Below are 16,564 nucleotides of genomic sequence, written 5' to 3'. Positions count from 1 at the left end.
CTTCTTCTTCTTCTTCTTCTTCTTTTTTTTAAGTTTTCTCAAAAGAATGTCACAGAGTTAAACATGCATAATTAAGCATGTCCTAAAATGCAACTTCGCTGACGACCAAATCAAATCTAGAAAATAATTAACCTCCGCTAATAAACACACACACACACACACACACACACACACACACACACACACACACACACACACACACACACACACACACAAAAAAACATACAAAAAAAATAAATACAAAACTCACAAAAAAAACATAAAAACATACAAATAAACAACAATGATAAAATAAAACTCACAGATAAATTATAGAAAATTATTTTCCAAGACTAAGTATTTATTGGTCATATGTGACCACCGCAAATCGCTGATGCAACTAATCTACTTAGATATTAAATGATGATTTTCTCGTAGGCCCACATTTTAATAGTAGATTTGGTTTAGTTCTCCCTACTTTTAAAGAATAGGGTGACTGTGAGCTTTCTCTATCTAGGCTAGCTATAACTAACATCTCAGATGTTAGTTAAGGTATCCTTTAATATTTTCACTCGGATATTTTCTTTGTCACAAAAACAAACTTTGTCGAGAAAAACCCATTAGTACTGAATCATGTTTAATATTTAGCCACCACTGGTTTGTTCACTCGAATATAGGCCTATTGCTGAAGAAACGGGACTAATGTAGCCCTGGTTATGTGACCATCTCATTAGACTGGGAACAGATTACAGAGACAGCCGATGAATGGTGGAAAATGTTTAAATGGAATATCAATGTAGCAAAATTAACCAAAGATAAAAAAAAGATTATTAGGCTATTAATAGTAAGAGAACAACAATGCTATATGGGAGGAATAATTTTTTAGCTCTCTCCAATCAAATTAGTATTTCTTTTAGCTTTCATCACTTTTTATAATTGGAGATTACACAAAGAAAAAGACAATAGATAATGTCATTACAGACGTGGAAAAGGGCTGTAACGAGGCCAAATTATCTTAATTTGAGAAAAATGTTACGCATCTACCAGTGCACATAATGCTCACTTGATTTATAGTATTATGAAATATAATCGATACAGCTAAAACCGAGGTGCCAGGAGTCCTGGAAGTCTCCAGCTAAGTACACATGACGCACAGCGTTACTGAAGCTTTCACGCTTATTGGCTCGTGCTGCATGTGAAACGTGTGTAACGTTACGTAGAGCAGGCTGAGCTCGAGCTATGGGCCCGTTTGAGCCAAAAGACGGGAAGTTATGTTGAAGTGGCCTCAAAACCAAGATTGTCCGAATGGGCAGTAGGTAGTAAACCTTCTCAAACATATATGAATTTATAAACTTCCAGCAATGGGTTTGCCCGAGATCCTTACATTAGTGTTGTTTTTCGGGCTGGCCGTTATTCAGCCCCTGCCAACATTAGCATGGGACGCAGACTTGGAGCTTTTCGACCTAGTGGAGGAAATCCCCCAAACCTTCTATGAGTTCCTGTCGGTTAATCAGGTAAGACCAATTTGATTTAACGTTACTTCGCAAATTTGTCACGCGCGCCTGTAACTCTGGCCATTCAAACGGTGTCGGTAAATGTGAGATGTGTTTAACGTTAACTTTAACACATAGCAGCGCCGAGCAGGGTCGCCTTACAGGATTGCATTCGTATCAAAGCAACTCGATCCGTTAGCTGAATATCTTTATTCAGCCCCACTATTGTGTCCCCGACTCAGGGAGGCGGAAACGGACTCTGCCGCCTACAGAACCTGGACGGCGGTGGTCATTGACAAAGAAAGCTCCCGGCTGTGGGCCTGTACAACTCAACATGACGTGTCATTACTTGGCTCATAAACAGATGTTTTATCGTTCTGCTGTATTTTCGCCTTTCAGTTGCTAAGTGATATTTGATGCATCGAAGAACCCGTGCTTTTATCACCATAACCGTTATAGTAAAAAAAAAGGATTTGGTTTTACTCCTTAAAACGTCGACCGTGATTCAGACATATGGGCATATACCTTAAAGAAGAATCAGGTATATAACTTGCTGAAATTTGCTGTCAATGCATTTCAGAAGAAATGCTAATTCTGTGCTAAAAAAGATTGTAGCTCTGTTTTGGGACATGCTAGCTAGTATCCAGCCGGTCTCAGATGGTTGTTACCTAGACCAGGCTACTGTGCTCCAGAAGCCAGCTTAACCACACTGGTATGATCTGCTGGTATCTGGTTTGTTGCTAAAGCAAAATGGTCTCCCAGTTACAGCTGCCAGTATGTTTATTGCAAGCCTTTATTGCTAACTGTTATTTCATGTAGCCTGAAATGCCACAGGCAGTCTGATCACACAGTCTCTGCTACAAAAACATTGTTATTTTTAAACACACACTGCAGGGTAGTCTCAGTAAGTGTTTATGATGTTTATGTTCTTAATTCTGTTTCTAACAGGATGCATCCTCGTCTGAGATCAGGAAGGCATATAGGAAGCTCTCTCTTACATTACACCCCGATAAAAACAAAGATGAAAATGCAGAAAACCAGTTTCGACAGGTAGGTGTTTTGTTAAGCTTTAACGAAAGTTCTCTTTTGGCTCAATGTAGATCGTGTTAATTGTTGCTTCTATACCTTACCTTTTGGAAGTCAGTGTATTACAATCGAATTATCTTCTCTGTCATCTCTTACTAGTTAGTTGCCATCTATGAAGTCCTCAAGGATGAGGAAAGAAGACAAAGGTGAGGTGTTCTCATGATTTGCTTGTGGACTAGTATAGCAGTGAAAAGTGCTCCTAGAGGTTCTTAAATAGGGATGAAAAAGGAGCTTTAATAATTTATTGAGTAAGATCACTAACCACTGTTTGTACCAGTGGGGTACAGACTAGGGTCTGTGAACTGTCTTTTACAATTGCTAAAGTCTTCAACAATAGTTTCTTACTACATTCACAGATATGATGACATCCTGGTTAATGGGCTGCCGGACTGGAGGCAGCCTGTCTTCTACTATCGACGTGTTAGGAAGATGAGTAATGGAGAGTTGGGCTTCCTCCTCTTCCTCATTCTGACAGTGGGTCACTATGCAGTTATATGGTCCATCTACCTTGAGAAGCAGTTGGTAAGTGTTGAATTGTTGTATAGCACAGTTGTTGTCTTGTACTGCCAGCCTCTGTATAGTCTCACCTAGCCAGACCTTGAGACTGATAGCAGAAGGTCTGGATCCCATAAAAACCTTCACTGGCCAAGAGGACACCTGACCAACAAGTAGAGCAACCACAGTTTGTATGGTTTAGCTGCGATGTCACTACAATAACAGACTGGCATGCAAATAATTCAAGAACTTTGTTTAAGTTTACTGAAACAACGGTGCTGCGAATTCCCCATGATTTTTAAAGTCCAGCATTTAGTTGATCCTAATGAGTGCTCATTGTCAAAGTTGTAAACGTGACAGCTTTCTTCTTCCATAAGGGGGTTTGCCATCACAACAGCTTTGTTTCCAGCCAGACTGTTAAAGAACAAGACACACGTGAGACTAGCTTCTGTAATACTAAATGTACTTCCCCAGTGATAACTGCTATGTCTTAATTGTCCTCAGGATGAACTTCTGAGCAGGAAAAAGAGAGAGAAGAAAAAGAAGCAAAGCAGTAAGATGACAGATGAGATTAAGTCCTTGGCACAGGACAAAAATGAGAGGTAATCTTATAACCAGGGTTTCTGTGTGTCTTAGTCTAAATTCACCCTTTCATAAATTAAGGCCTTAAAATAGAGAAATATGTTATATTTTTTGCATGCGCTTATTTTCCAAATATAAATATATAGATATCCTTAAGTCAGTATGTGTTTACTTGAGATGCAAAATAAAGATTTGAAAACTTGTTTTCTCTTGAAATTAAATTTTTTTGTAAATGATAAACGCACTTCATTTTAATATATTTCTCGGGAAACACAACTACTTATCTGATGTAATTTTACTTGTCAAGTAAGTGTTTCTTGATTTAAGAGTCGTTTGTACTGGAAAAACCAGACAAAAATACTGAGAAAGAACAAAAATTTTTTGCAGGTACAGTAAAAGATATGGGTGTTAACAAGCTGTTTATTAACATTATTAAGCTTTGTTTGTTTGTTTTTGCAAAATGAATAGAAAAGTAATGGAGATCTGTTGGAAGTTGTATTTCCAAACTTGCAAGTCTTATTGGTACAACTCATTCTGTGCCCCCTAGACATTGACATTTTGAGAACATGTTGTTGTCTTCAGTTTATTTCTTAAATTTTCTTTACTTGGTCTTAAAAGGTCTTTAAAAAATTCTGCATAAAACCTGCAGAAACCATGAATAACACTAGATGCTTTTTTGTAAAAAAAAAAATATATATATATGTTGACACTGGTTCCCAGACTTATAAATCTTTGCTTGCTTTTTTTGTAGATCTGACAGGCCACACTGGCATGACATTTTGCCTCTCAAATTAAGCATCTGGTTGTACTATTCAGTGAAGTCTCTCCCTCATATCATACAGGTACTGTTCCACCAGATTTTGTGATTTGAGATGCGTTTTCACTCCAATGCTACAGCCATGACCATATGTTGTATTTTTAGGATGTGAAGCAGTATTATAAAGATTATAAGGAAATGAAAGTAAAAGAGAAGGAGGAGGCAGAGGCTCTGGCAGAACAGGAAATGCAGCAGAGTAAGATCATGATCACACACAATTATACGTTACACAATGACCTCTGCACATATGTTGTGTTTGAGTTGTGTTCATGTTATTGTGATTGAGTTGTGAGTATGTGATACTTAATACATGCTACTGACTGATTTTGCTCTGCAGAAGAAAAGCGGCCCAAGGTGAAGAAACCTAAAGTGGAGTTTCCAGTCTATCAGCCCAGTACAAATGCAGCTTTTGTGCCAGTGTATGATCAGGGAACATCTATTGAAGATATTGAGGATCAAATGGATGACTGGTTAGAAGACAAAAAACAGCAAAAGATGAAAGTAGGTTTTTGTCTCTGTTCGAAGTACATTGATTTAAATTAAAAGTATTGCATTAACCAATGGCTGGTGATGATCGTAGACTCAAGAGTGGACAGAGGAGGATCTCAGCCAGCTCTCCCGCTGCATGGCAAAGTTTCCTGGTGGAACGCCAGGCCGGTGGGAGAAGATTGCTCATGAGTTAGGCAGATCAGTGACTGAGGTAAATCTGTAATTCATACAGTTATGACTAGTGCTCGACCCATAGCTGCTATAATGCTGATGGATATATCAAACTTATGTAATGATGCAAATTGCATAATTTAATTTATAAAGTGCATTACTTTTTAAACATTTAATCATATATACATATACTGAAATTGATTCTGAAATTGATCAACAGTTCCTGTGGCTCAGTGGTAGAGCATTGCGTTAGCAGCGCAAAAGGTTGTGGGTTCGATTCCCAGGGAAAAATGTTAGCCTGAATGCACTGTAAGTCACTTTGGATAAAAGCGTCTGCTAAATACATAAAAAATAAAAGTTCTGAAATTAATACTTTTAATCAGCAAGAACACATGAAATTGATCAAAAGTGACAAGTGATTTATAATGTTAATAAGATTTTGATTTAAAATACATGCTGTTTTCTTTTGAACTTTCCATTCATCAAAGAATCCTGAAAAATAGGTATCATGGTTTCCACAAAAACTAAGCAGCACAATTGACCCATCGGTAAGCCCCTCCCCTCAAATGCAGAGGGGCCAATGGCAGTTGAGTATCAGTCGCACGGGGACCTGAACTCAGACATCTTTAGGTTTCAGCGCCATAGAGAAACATTGGAAGATCCAAAGCTGCCATCAGTTTGATGGGGTTTTTGCTACAAAAATGGTAAAACGACGTGCCTGGGGTACTTGTAACACTGATTCCAGGTATGCTGAGAGGATGGTGCCACTTCTGTGACAGACTAGTGCATGATTGTACATCTGTGGTACGCAGGACTTAACGATGGGTCAACTGTTTTCAACATTGTCAGTAAGCAAATCAGCGTATTAGAATGATTTCTGAAGGATCACCTCACCAAAAACCAAATTAACCACCACACAAAAAAAATATTTTCCAAAACATAAAAAAATATAAAACGTAAAATAAAATAAATTATAAAACTTTGATTAATTAAAACTACTAATTTTGCTGTGTTTTTAATTAAATAAATGCAGTCTTGTGAGAATAAGAGACTTAGTAGATTTGTGTTAACGACTAATCAAAAATAGTTTTGGTATAAACCTTTTTTTTTTCCTACACAGGTGACAACAAAGGTAAAGCAAGTCAAAGACTGTGTCACCAATACATCAGGTAAGCTGTTTGATTCATTCAAATATTTTGAATAAAATTTCACCTACCATGTACTATTTTCACCTGCTGAGATATATTAAGCATGTCTGTCAGAACACTTACGTCTATCTCTCCTCTTTGTCTCTATTTCTAGGGTTGGTGAAGCTTTCTGAGCTGAAGGGTGCTGCAGTGATGGGAAAGAGTTCCAGAGCCGTCACAGTGCCAGACAGTCTGATGACCCAGCGAGAGGAGACCTTAGAGCAGCAGCTGGAGGATTCAGCAGAGCCTGCTGGGGCAGAGGACTCTGAGAGCAAAGCGCTCAGAAGACGGACAAAAAAGTCTGTGGCCGGGAGCGCTGGAACAGGAGCAGCGGAGGAGAGGATGAAAGGACGCAGACAAAGAGACTTCGACCCCACAGCTGTAGATGACAACAGTGAAGATGAGAAGAAACCATCAGCCTCCAAAGAAAAACCCAGTGCTGCTGAAGATGTCGGGACACAGAACCAGCAGAAGCTCTTGGAGCTGGCCTTACAGCAATACCCACGTGGCACCACTGAACGCTGGGACAAGATTGCTAAGGTGGTGCCTGGAAAAACCAAGGTGAGCATCAACTTTCTCACCCACAGTCACTGGAAAATTTATTTGAACTGACATAAACTGCATATAAAAGCTGGATTTCATGTTAGCTAATGAGTTGATTCTCTTTAACCTATTTAGGAGGAGTGCATGTCCCGTTATAAACTGCTGGCGGAGCTGATTCTGAAACGGAAGCAGGTCAAGAGCTGACTCCTGGTCTTCAGTATTTCACCGTACCTCTCACCTGCTTGTTATGTGCCTTAATGCATCCCTATGTCCTTTTGCCAGACGTTGTGCCATGTTCACCAGAGCATGCATTGTCAGCATTTAATCATTGGAGAGATCCCAACCGCACATTTAAATAAGGTTTTATTTATTTTAAAAACTGTTTCAGATTGTAGACTTGTTATTTTTTGTTTCTCTATGCAATAAAAATTAAATTACAAGTTCTACAGTACTCTACACTAAAACTAAAACACTAAAAATTAAACCCCTTATTCTGAAACAATTTTATTAAGAAGCACAATGTGTTGTGCTGTAATCTCTTTTGGTCATACGTTACAACAGAGTTTTTGCATACAACATGTAATGTGTCAGTTTCTGTTGTGGTCATTACTGTGCTTCAGCATATATTGGCTCATACATTTTGAAGAACATGACACTGTTATCCTCATATGTTCCATTCTGTAGATTTAAGATTAAACCAAGTGATTTTTCAAAGATGTTTACACAATGTTGTGATTCCTGTATGCAGTAAAATAATTTTAATATACATTTTATTTATTTATTGGTATAGGTGCAATTTGCAAGATTTTCCTTTGAAAGTATTACCTTTCTTATCAACATACACCAAATGACATTTGATGGTTTTAAATTTGATTTTCTCAAACAACTACAGATCAGTGGAATTACTTTGTCTATAATGTAAACTGATAAAAGTATTAAAGTTTCACCAAATTTCAAGTTCTTTTCATTTGCAGCAGCATTCTCAATATACCTGCGGCTTAATATTTCTAAAAGCTATTTCCATAATGCATTGTTTCAGAGTCTAAGGTTTATAGGGGTAGTTCCCCCAAAAATGAAAATTAACCTGTGTTTTACTCACCCTTGAGGCATCAGCGGGTGTTTCCGTTGAAAAATCCACAAGAGTCAAATAAAGCCTGCACATCCTAATAAAACGTGCCTCACGTGGCTCTGGGGTGTGAATAAAGGCCTCCTGTAAGAATCCATGCGTTTTCATAAGAAAAATATCCATATTTTTAAACGTAACACTTTTCTCTCACTTCCGTATTCTGTCATCTGCGGAAGGCGTTCCAGCGGATGACGTAGGACGTCAGCGTTGCTTGATTAGTGACAACAGAGAAAAAAACAAAACAAAACACGGTCACGAATTAGAAGAACAAAAGGAGGATTTCTATATAAGCCAAGAGGAGACTGGGGTTCCTTTGCTAAATCGAGGAAACTTTGAAAGTCATATACACCTAGGGTGCATCGAGGGTGAGTAAAACACAGGCTAATTTTCATTTTTGGGTGAACTAACTCTTTAAAGTTGAGTAGGAAGATGAAGCCAGAGAATGGAAAAATAAAATAAATAATAACCCCATTACAAAAGGGAAAGAGGTACTTGCTTTAATTATTACATTAGTTCTTAGTTCTTATATTAGTTTTCAGAGGTTTTTAATTTAAATCAACTCTAAAATTGTCAAATATTGCAATTCAATAGTTGCATTTTTATGTTATTTCCTGTGTCAGTGATAATGACATTTCATTTTTATTTTTTAAATACTTTCCAGCCTGCTGAGGACAGTTTGAGTTATTATCAGAACACAATATGAGAGGTGTGGCGCCCTCATGTGGCTGTGAGAGGAAACGCAGCTACAAGCCATATTAATTGTTGCGCTTTGTTGTTGTCGCAATTGTTTTATCAACCTGACAGGACAGATCTTCAGCTCCGTTCAATCCTCTTAATGTCACAAACACATGGCTTCCATTCACACAGTTATAAATAGCATTGGTCTATAATCGATTTAAGATTAAGTTTCATATTTTGTAAAAACAAACGCTTACTTTAATGTGGTGATAATCTACAGGGAATACTTAGAACAAATAAAGTAAACCGGAGAAAGAGTCGCATTTAAATCAATAAAACATGGTGTTATTCATCATGTTTTAATCTACTTCAGATCTTAGTGTGCTGTTCAGCTTGGAATGATGCTCCAAATAGGAAAATATTGTCAGTGTCTTTAACCCTATAAAGCCTACTGTATCATATTTGATACATTAATTTCTAATGCCTCTAAACTTTGCTGGAAAAAAAAAACTGTTGTAGGCTACTCATTATAACAATCTGCCCTCTGACTGAGTTTTTAGTAAAAAAACATTTTACTATAATTCTACCCCCCCACCCCCAGTTATAATAAAGAAGTCATTGACTTAAATTACAAACGATCAGAATTTCATCTTAATTTTTGGCCATAAAAATAACAACAACTGTACCAAATCATATCTGTTTATGTCTCTGAATATGTAGACGTTTGTTCCCCTCCTTGAACCCTACATGCCTGATCTACAACTCTTTTTCTTCTTATTCTTCTTTTTTTCTGACTATTGCCAGCTTTACAGGGTTAAAAAGATGAGTGTTTATCCTGTTAAACATTCATAAAGCAGTGCTTAGACCAGATCCTTTAAAGAGCAATACTTGGAAAGAACAAGAACACATTTACAACCAAATATCCCTTCAGCAATGCATTTTTTAAAAAGTGGCTTTGGAGTAAAGAACTTGAACTATTTTTATTGTTGAATTCATTAATGTATTCTAAACCTTATTTTTCGACTCAGATTACACAAACTTGCGCTGAAAGCGGACATTGAAATCAATAAAGCATTATGTTTATGTGACTAACACTCTTTGAATTTGGCTCAGGTTCGAGTCTGATCGGTGGCGTCGCTTACTGACAGAATATTAATAAAGGAACAAATGATAACAGCATCTACTTTTAATCTTTAACTCGTTAAGACCTCTTCTTCTGTCTCTGGTTCCTCAGATGAGATATTTTAGTAACGTTTCTTTCGAGACGATCGCTGGTCGTGTTGTTGTCCAGCAGGTGGCGCTCTTACTCTCTCTTACTCTTACACAACACTGCATCTTTTGTAACGTAAACACGCTAGAAGACACCGCCTTTCGATTTTTCTGAGAAAATAAAGTTATTAAAAACTCTTGGGTATAATTCAGACGAAAGGAAGGGCGGTATTACTCTCTACGCATAAATATTGCGTTTTTAAGTTTTATTAACACACACTAAAACAGCGACTAAGTCAGCTAACTTTGCTAATTTTACGAGGCAATCGCAATATCAGCAATACAAAACTCACTATAGCTGACAAAAACGAAATAATAGCTCTACTTCTAAGACAAAAACATGTCTCTTTTGAGAGATCACAAGATCGTGCGTATTTTGCTCATTGTGCTTTCTCAGTTTGCTTACTTTGCTGCTTTGATTATCAACGCGCTCGCGGGACCAGGAAAAGGTACGCAGGTTAATGTATATTAGTTACAGATATGTAATTACCGTATATACAACTAATTTCTCGTTGGCTTTTAGGTCCATTTCAGCGCAGCACTGGGAATATATCAGACAGATATCAGACAGAGATCACTCCTGCTGGATGGACTTTTTCGATATGGGGTGTCATCTACTCCTGGCTCTTCCTGATGAACGCATATATCCTGACCTGGCTCTGTAGAGGGTACTTCAAACTACACACACTCCACTCATATCAACACTTTGCTTATTCACACTGTTTGAAAGCCATTTATTATAGTTTGACAGTCTTCGCTTGAATTATTGGCGGTCAGGTTGTACTCAAGTCCAGCAATCCTGCGCTCTGAATTCTTTCTCTCATGGATCATCAACATGATCCTGAACAGTACCTGGCTGGTCTTGTGGGATAGAGAGTAAGTTGTAGAAAGCCAACATATTTTGTGGCATAATCTCAGGTTTGCATGGTGCTTTGCCTGTGTTTTTAGGATGTCACATATTTGTTTTTTATTGATTCAGATTGATGATTCCTGCTCTGATTGTTCTTGCCCTGATTGCTTTCACCAACTACCTGATGATCTTCTTCTCTTGTATTGGTCTACGAGCTCATGGATCTTGGCTTAAACAGCAGCACCCTAAAGACCTTTTCTGCATCATAGTGTTGGTATGCATTGAACATCATTTTGGAATCGCTTTTACAAGAGGCAGAGTACTCATATATATTTATTTATTTATTTAAAATAAAATGAACTTGAACATGAACATTATTTTATATGTAAGGGATTTAAATACAGTATCAACCCAAACAAAAGACAGCAGGTAAATTAGGTGCACTATAGATTTGAAAAGTTTGAAATAACCATGATATATATATACCTTAGGTTCAAAATGGCATTGCTACCTATGCAACATGGACAAGCATTGCCACACTGCTCAACTTCACTATTGTGTTGGATCTAGCATCAGTTTCCCCAACAAATGCTGCTACAGCTTCTTTATGCATACTTCTGTTGGAAGTAATTATATGGTAATCATGATCATTTATTTTCTTCTATCTTGTGATATGGCTCAATGACATTTTGTTTGGTTTACATCTGTATATTCAAAAATACAGTTTATACATAAAGTGTTATAAGTACACATCTTCTGTCATGTTTTTATCATGTTTAAAACATTGAACAGATTTTAGGAGAAGCATGAAGTCAAAAAAGTCAGGTGATACATCTGATATATTAATTAAGACTAGAATAATGAAAAAATGAAATTCTTGACAAGAAATTAAGGAGTTTGGCATTTTGGCTTTTACTATTATTTCTAAGAAAACAAAACATGTAAAGAAAATGCATTTAATAACATAAAACAGGAAATGATGTCATGTCCGTGTGTTAAGGTCAAGACATCTCTTAAAATATCAAATAATTTGAACATTTTATGACAAGACAAGCAAAACTTTTTTAAAAAAAAAATGCGTTTTAAACCGCATTTTTAAATATTTTAAACCAAATTATAATTTTTTTTTTTTTTAATTTGTGATTGACTCATATTTAAGATATGATTAAAGGCATTAGTTAAGCACACTGTGTCTAATCAAAGTTTATTTTATGTTTTTTTGCTTGTTCTTCTACAGGTTTACAGTTGAAAACTTTCTAATAGAGAAGCATGTCCGTTACATCCTCACCGTTTACCCTGTGATTATCTATGCTCTAATTGGAAGCCTGAGCAAGCATTACGACGCAGCAGCACCTGGGCGGAACGCTGTCTTTTCAGGTTAGTCAATGATAAACACATCCATGTCTTTTTGGTTTGCCATAAATATAGCGTTGTTAAATCACAGACTCATAAAACCATAAGGCCACACATAAAGATGTTACTTATCAAGGCTACATTGTGCTTACAGTATCATGGTTTTATTTTCCGTAGCGGTGCTCCTCGTGTTGGCCTGTATTGTGTTGGTGGTGCGCGTGGGGCTGGTGGTTTGGAGACACAGGACTTGGCCTCTCTACCATGAAGTCAGTCCTGAGGTCCTGATGTCACCAAACAGCGGAACCGATAAATAACCATACATCATAAACACTCATAAAAACTTCAAAGATGACGTGCCCTGAACGGTAACACTTCCAGGTGTGCAGTACCTGCATGAATGTGTTTCAGCTGGAACAGAAGCTTTCAGAGTATTCAGTTTTATGAAAAATATGCATGAAAAAGCATATGGTAGCAATATTAAATTGCTAGTGACTACACTACCATTTTTAGGTGAAATAAGTCTCAGAAAGTCTGCATTTATTTGATCTAAAAAACAGTAATATTGTGAAAAACTAATACACTTTCAAATAACAGCTTTTCATTTTAATATATTTTATAATGTAATTGTGTTTATATGCATATGTATACTGTAACTTGTGACCAAAATATCAATATTATACTTGACAGTGTTATCATTTGCTTTTATTTAGATATTTGTATTAACATTTAATATTTTAGTATAAGCTTTAATCCAAAGCAAAATACAAAATAAGGAAGCAATTTCTTACAGTATCACAAGCAATATATCATACAAGAGCCAACAATACAATGTTTCAAGAGTGAGTACATACAAAAAAGTTGTTTTCTTGGTGTTTGTGATTTAAGCTTTTAAAGCTCATTTATGAATGTTCAATAAAATAGATAAAATGCATCTAATGTCATTGTTAAAGATTCGTGAGAAACCGCTCTGATGTATGTTTAGTGCAAATGCTCTGGAAACCACCGAGGTGTTGATTGCAAGCTTGGTCTTTCAACAGTGATTACAGAAAAATTCAGAGTTGCCACACAACATTTGTGTCTAGTGAATATACATGCTTTGATCCCGGCTCTTCTTCTACATTTACTTCGGTGTGGATGTGAACTGAAGCATCTTGTCATGCATGTTGTTGGTGGAATGTGTGTCTCCTGGCAGCAGCTGCAGCAGGCTTGACCCTGTGTACTTTGGCTTGTTCACTACAGGATGAATTACTTATGAGAAACTAAAAGACAAATAAAGGGCATTTTTTTTCCTCCCTGGAGATTAACATCCACTCCATTTCAGACTCACTCACCCTGTGACAGTATTGTCAGAATCGGAATGCTAATAGTTTTTATATAAAACTGTCGTCAAAGACGTCATTTGAAGCTAAACGCAGACATTTAAATGAACAAACTATAGATGAAACCTGCTATGATTACTCTACTTTTAAGCATAAATTAGATTTAAACGATAGCTCTATATAATATTCACATATGGGACATATTGTATTAGCTCTACAGTAAATGCATGAAATACTATTTAAACCTATAACTTTTACATAACATTTACCTATTTTATCTCAAAATTCTGACACTTTTTCTTGCAAATACAAATTGCAAATATGGACCAAAATCATTTTTTGAACCAGGCTGCTAACACATTTTTTTCTGCTGTAATGTTTGCCATTTTAACATGGGGAGTCAATCAGCAAGCCTCTAGCGGCCAGTTGACGAATTACAGTTTAAGTCACTTCCGTGTTGGCTTTACTAGAGAGAGAGAGAGAGAGAGAGAGAGAGAGACGGAGGTTGCCGCTTGGTTAAAACCATAGACTGTAGGTTTAAACTGGCATTATCTCCAATCAGATAGGCTCCGCCCACAAAAAAAGTCATCACTGTTTGCAAAAACTGAAATGATTTGCATTCCGATTTTGACATCCAAAGACAGCAATACAATATTTTCTCCTATTCCATGAATTTAACCCGTTTCTCTCCATTTGTTACCAGTGTTTTTCTACCACCACAACAACTTAAAATGCAATATATAAAAACAATGAGCCAACCCTGCTGAAAAAAAAACAAAGAAATAGAACCATCACAGAAAATTGTAATAGGCCTATCATCACAAATAAATCACAAATACCATTACACTCAACTTTTAACCATTAAAACCATTAAATAGTGGTTTCCTGTGGTGTGTTTTGGGACATATTGCATTAGGATTTATTGGTTTTAACAAGCCAATTACCATTACAATTACAATTAATAGAAAGTGACCAATTACCAGTAGAGACCAACAGGGTCCATTATAGTATCTATTAAAACCAATACAAGTCCCATTATAACCAGTAAAACCATAACAAATTTTGACGATCATATCCTTTTAGGCTTTTGACCAAACATTTAATTTTTGGCCACCTTTTTGCTATAGATGACACAGCCTCCATAAATTCTTCACCAAAAAACATGAGGACATCACAATACTTACAAAAATTAACCATGGTTTTATTGAGTAAAACTGCTTAATTTTTCTTTTGCCTGATTTCCGAATTCTTGAGACTATAAAATCAATCAGAAAACTGTATTAATAAAATAATAGCCATATGTAACTGTCTAGAGCTACAACTTTAATTTGTAAATAATACAATTTAATTACAATTTATTTACTTTTATATTATATTATTTACTTTTATATTTATATACTTTTATATATTTACTTTTTATCGACCCCATAGTAGGTTTTTTTTTTTGTTTTTTTTGTACTTTGATAATATTTGAGAGAGGGGGGCACAACAATACAATCCTGCTTAGGACACCCATTTGGCCAGCATCAGCATCTTTTTATTGCAACACATGGATAAAAATTAAGTGTTGGGGACATTTAGTACTCAAAAGCATACACATGTTAAGACTGCAAGAAAAAGAAATGTTATGATTAATTAAAAAAATCCTTCACAGGTGTCAACAAAAGAAGATGAGACTTTTATCATTATTTTTTACACAAAAATAACATATTGAGTCTTCTCACATTTTGAGTGAACAGTTCCTTTAAGCGTTTACTTAGGGATAATATCCAGACCCACCTGAAACTCAGGCTTTTTTGTGACAGGTAAAAAAGGTTATATACAATCGTTGTATTTAGATATTATACAAGTGTATTATCTTTTCAGTATAAGCAAAGTATTTTTTTTATCAGAAAAGCTGAGCAACACATTATCAAGCTGTACTTATTATAATTTACTGCAGACTGCCACACAAATTATACATTTGAATGTGATGAACATAAATTCATTTAATGAAATAGGTCTATATTAAGACACTCCAATACAAGAAGTCAATTCTTTGTCCGGTCATATTTGTATGGGAGTAGTTTTACATTAATTGTTCAATTATTGCTTCAGCTTGTTCTGTAGTTGATATAGTCCTCTTCTTCATGTCTGTCCCTTAGGAAATTTTCAGTTATCTCTTTCAAACGTGTTTCCAAGTGATAAACCAAAAATATCATGGCAATGTCGATGACCCAGACACAGAACAAGAAGTAGCGAGGCCAGTCGCCAAAATTGTCTTGGAAATCACAACAACAACAAAAACAAAGGTGGATGAAAATACGTCAAGTAAAGTATTGACTTATGATTTGAACATGACTTCAGATAACAACACACCAAGACACAAAAAGCAGTAAATGAATGTGAATTTCTTACCACAGGTCTCTTTTGCTGTCATATCTTCACAAAATAAAACTGAAATATTAAAACGGATTAACATTTAAAATTACATGTTCAAAGTCACTTAAATGTGTTAAATTAAAAATTACAAATGTTACCTTATCCTAAGTAGACTCAGTAGTACTAACCAGCATCATCTAGCAGCAACAATGTGGTCTTGTTTGACGCTAACTGCTGCTAAGTATAGAATAAAAATGGTGTTAAAAGTAACTTCCTGTATGATCAAGCTGAAGTGTTGAGGCATAATTTAGTTTAGGAACTGAATGTAAGATGTATTGCTGTATTGCCTCTGGAGATTCTTGGTTGTCATTGCAATAAGTATTAGAATTATTGTCAGCTGTATGTGTTGCACTATTACTCATGGTAAACTGTAAAAACAATTGCTGTAAAAATACGGTCAGTTTCCTACATCAAAATACTGCTATTTCAATAAACAGTTAAATCAAACCACATGTACAGGAGCTAATAAAAGACCAGCTGACAGAGCATCATGTCCAAATATATAATCCATCGATGAAAGAACATCAGGACAATCCTCTTATCAGCACTTCACACACTAGAAAAGCTGTTTTGCAATCCATAATAATAAATGGTCTCTTTTCATTTGCACCACATCGTGTCATTGAATCTCCCATTAAGGTAAAAGGCTCCACATGCATGGTATCATGGATGATTCGAGTTTCAATCAATATAATCAATTTGTCCA

At 36.1% G+C, this 16,564-nt stretch overlaps 2 protein-coding genes and 1 long non-coding RNA gene across 3 annotated transcripts; 2 read left to right on the top strand and 1 right to left on the bottom strand.

The window, feature by feature from the left end:
- The first annotated feature begins 1,146 nt into the window (after positions 1–1,146).
- On the top strand, positions 1,147–7,240 carry LOC109103478 (dnaJ homolog subfamily C member 1-like). Its single transcript, XM_042772794.1, has 12 exons — positions 1,147–1,493; positions 2,421–2,522; positions 2,658–2,704; positions 2,915–3,080; positions 3,558–3,655; positions 4,387–4,477; positions 4,558–4,648; positions 4,790–4,953; positions 5,033–5,152; positions 6,233–6,281; positions 6,415–6,860; positions 6,978–7,240. Exons 1-12 carry the CDS (start codon positions 1,341–1,343, stop codon positions 7,044–7,046), a joined length of 1,596 nt encoding a protein of 531 aa, XP_042628728.1. The 5' UTR covers positions 1,147–1,340; the 3' UTR covers positions 7,047–7,240.
- A 2,712-nt stretch (positions 7,241–9,952) lies between these two features.
- LOC109103479 lies at positions 9,953–12,802 on the top strand. The gene is made up of 7 exons (XM_042772802.1): positions 9,953–10,364; positions 10,439–10,583; positions 10,693–10,791; positions 10,895–11,039; positions 11,257–11,402; positions 12,003–12,142; positions 12,296–12,802. The coding sequence occupies exons 1-7, from the start codon at positions 10,256–10,258 to the stop codon at positions 12,430–12,432; spliced, it is 921 nt and encodes a 306-aa protein (XP_042628736.1). The 5' UTR covers positions 9,953–10,255; the 3' UTR covers positions 12,433–12,802.
- Positions 12,803–14,952: 2,150 nt separating this feature from the next.
- Positions 14,953–16,539, bottom strand: LOC122148016. The gene is made up of 3 exons (XR_006162005.1): positions 15,957–16,539; positions 15,835–15,873; positions 14,953–15,697 (listed from the first exon to the last, which is right to left on the bottom strand). It is a non-coding gene; the product is annotated as an uncharacterized LOC122148016 (long non-coding RNA).
- Positions 16,540–16,564: the final 25 nt, after the last annotated feature.

The sequence above is a fragment of the Cyprinus carpio genome, chromosome A2 (genome assembly GCF_018340385.1).
Source record: "Cyprinus carpio isolate SPL01 chromosome A2, ASM1834038v1, whole genome shotgun sequence".
Lineage (NCBI taxonomy): Eukaryota > Metazoa > Chordata > Actinopteri > Cypriniformes > Cyprinidae > Cyprinus > Cyprinus carpio.
Note: the sequence above shows the minus strand (reverse complement) of the source record. Positions and strands in the feature narration are given on the sequence as shown.

Coding starts and splice junctions, on each gene's coding strand:
- LOC109103478 (XM_042772794.1), top strand. CDS start 1,341: ATGGGTTTGCCCGAGATCCTTACATTAGTGTTGTTTTTCGGGCTGGCC. Junction 2,523..2,657: donor CAGAAAACCAGTTTCGACAG/GTAGGTGTTTTG, acceptor ATCTCTTACTAG/TTAGTTGCCATCTATGAAGT. Junction 3,081..3,557: donor TCTACCTTGAGAAGCAGTTG/GTAAGTGTTGAA, acceptor AATTGTCCTCAG/GATGAACTTCTGAGCAGGAA.
- LOC109103479 (XM_042772802.1), top strand. CDS start 10,256: ATGTCTCTTTTGAGAGATCACAAGATCGTGCGTATTTTGCTCATTGTG. Junction 10,365..10,438: donor GCTCGCGGGACCAGGAAAAG/GTACGCAGGTTA, acceptor GTTGGCTTTTAG/GTCCATTTCAGCGCAGCACT. Junction 10,584..10,692: donor CTGACCTGGCTCTGTAGAGG/GTACTTCAAACT, acceptor ATTGGCGGTCAG/GTTGTACTCAAGTCCAGCAA.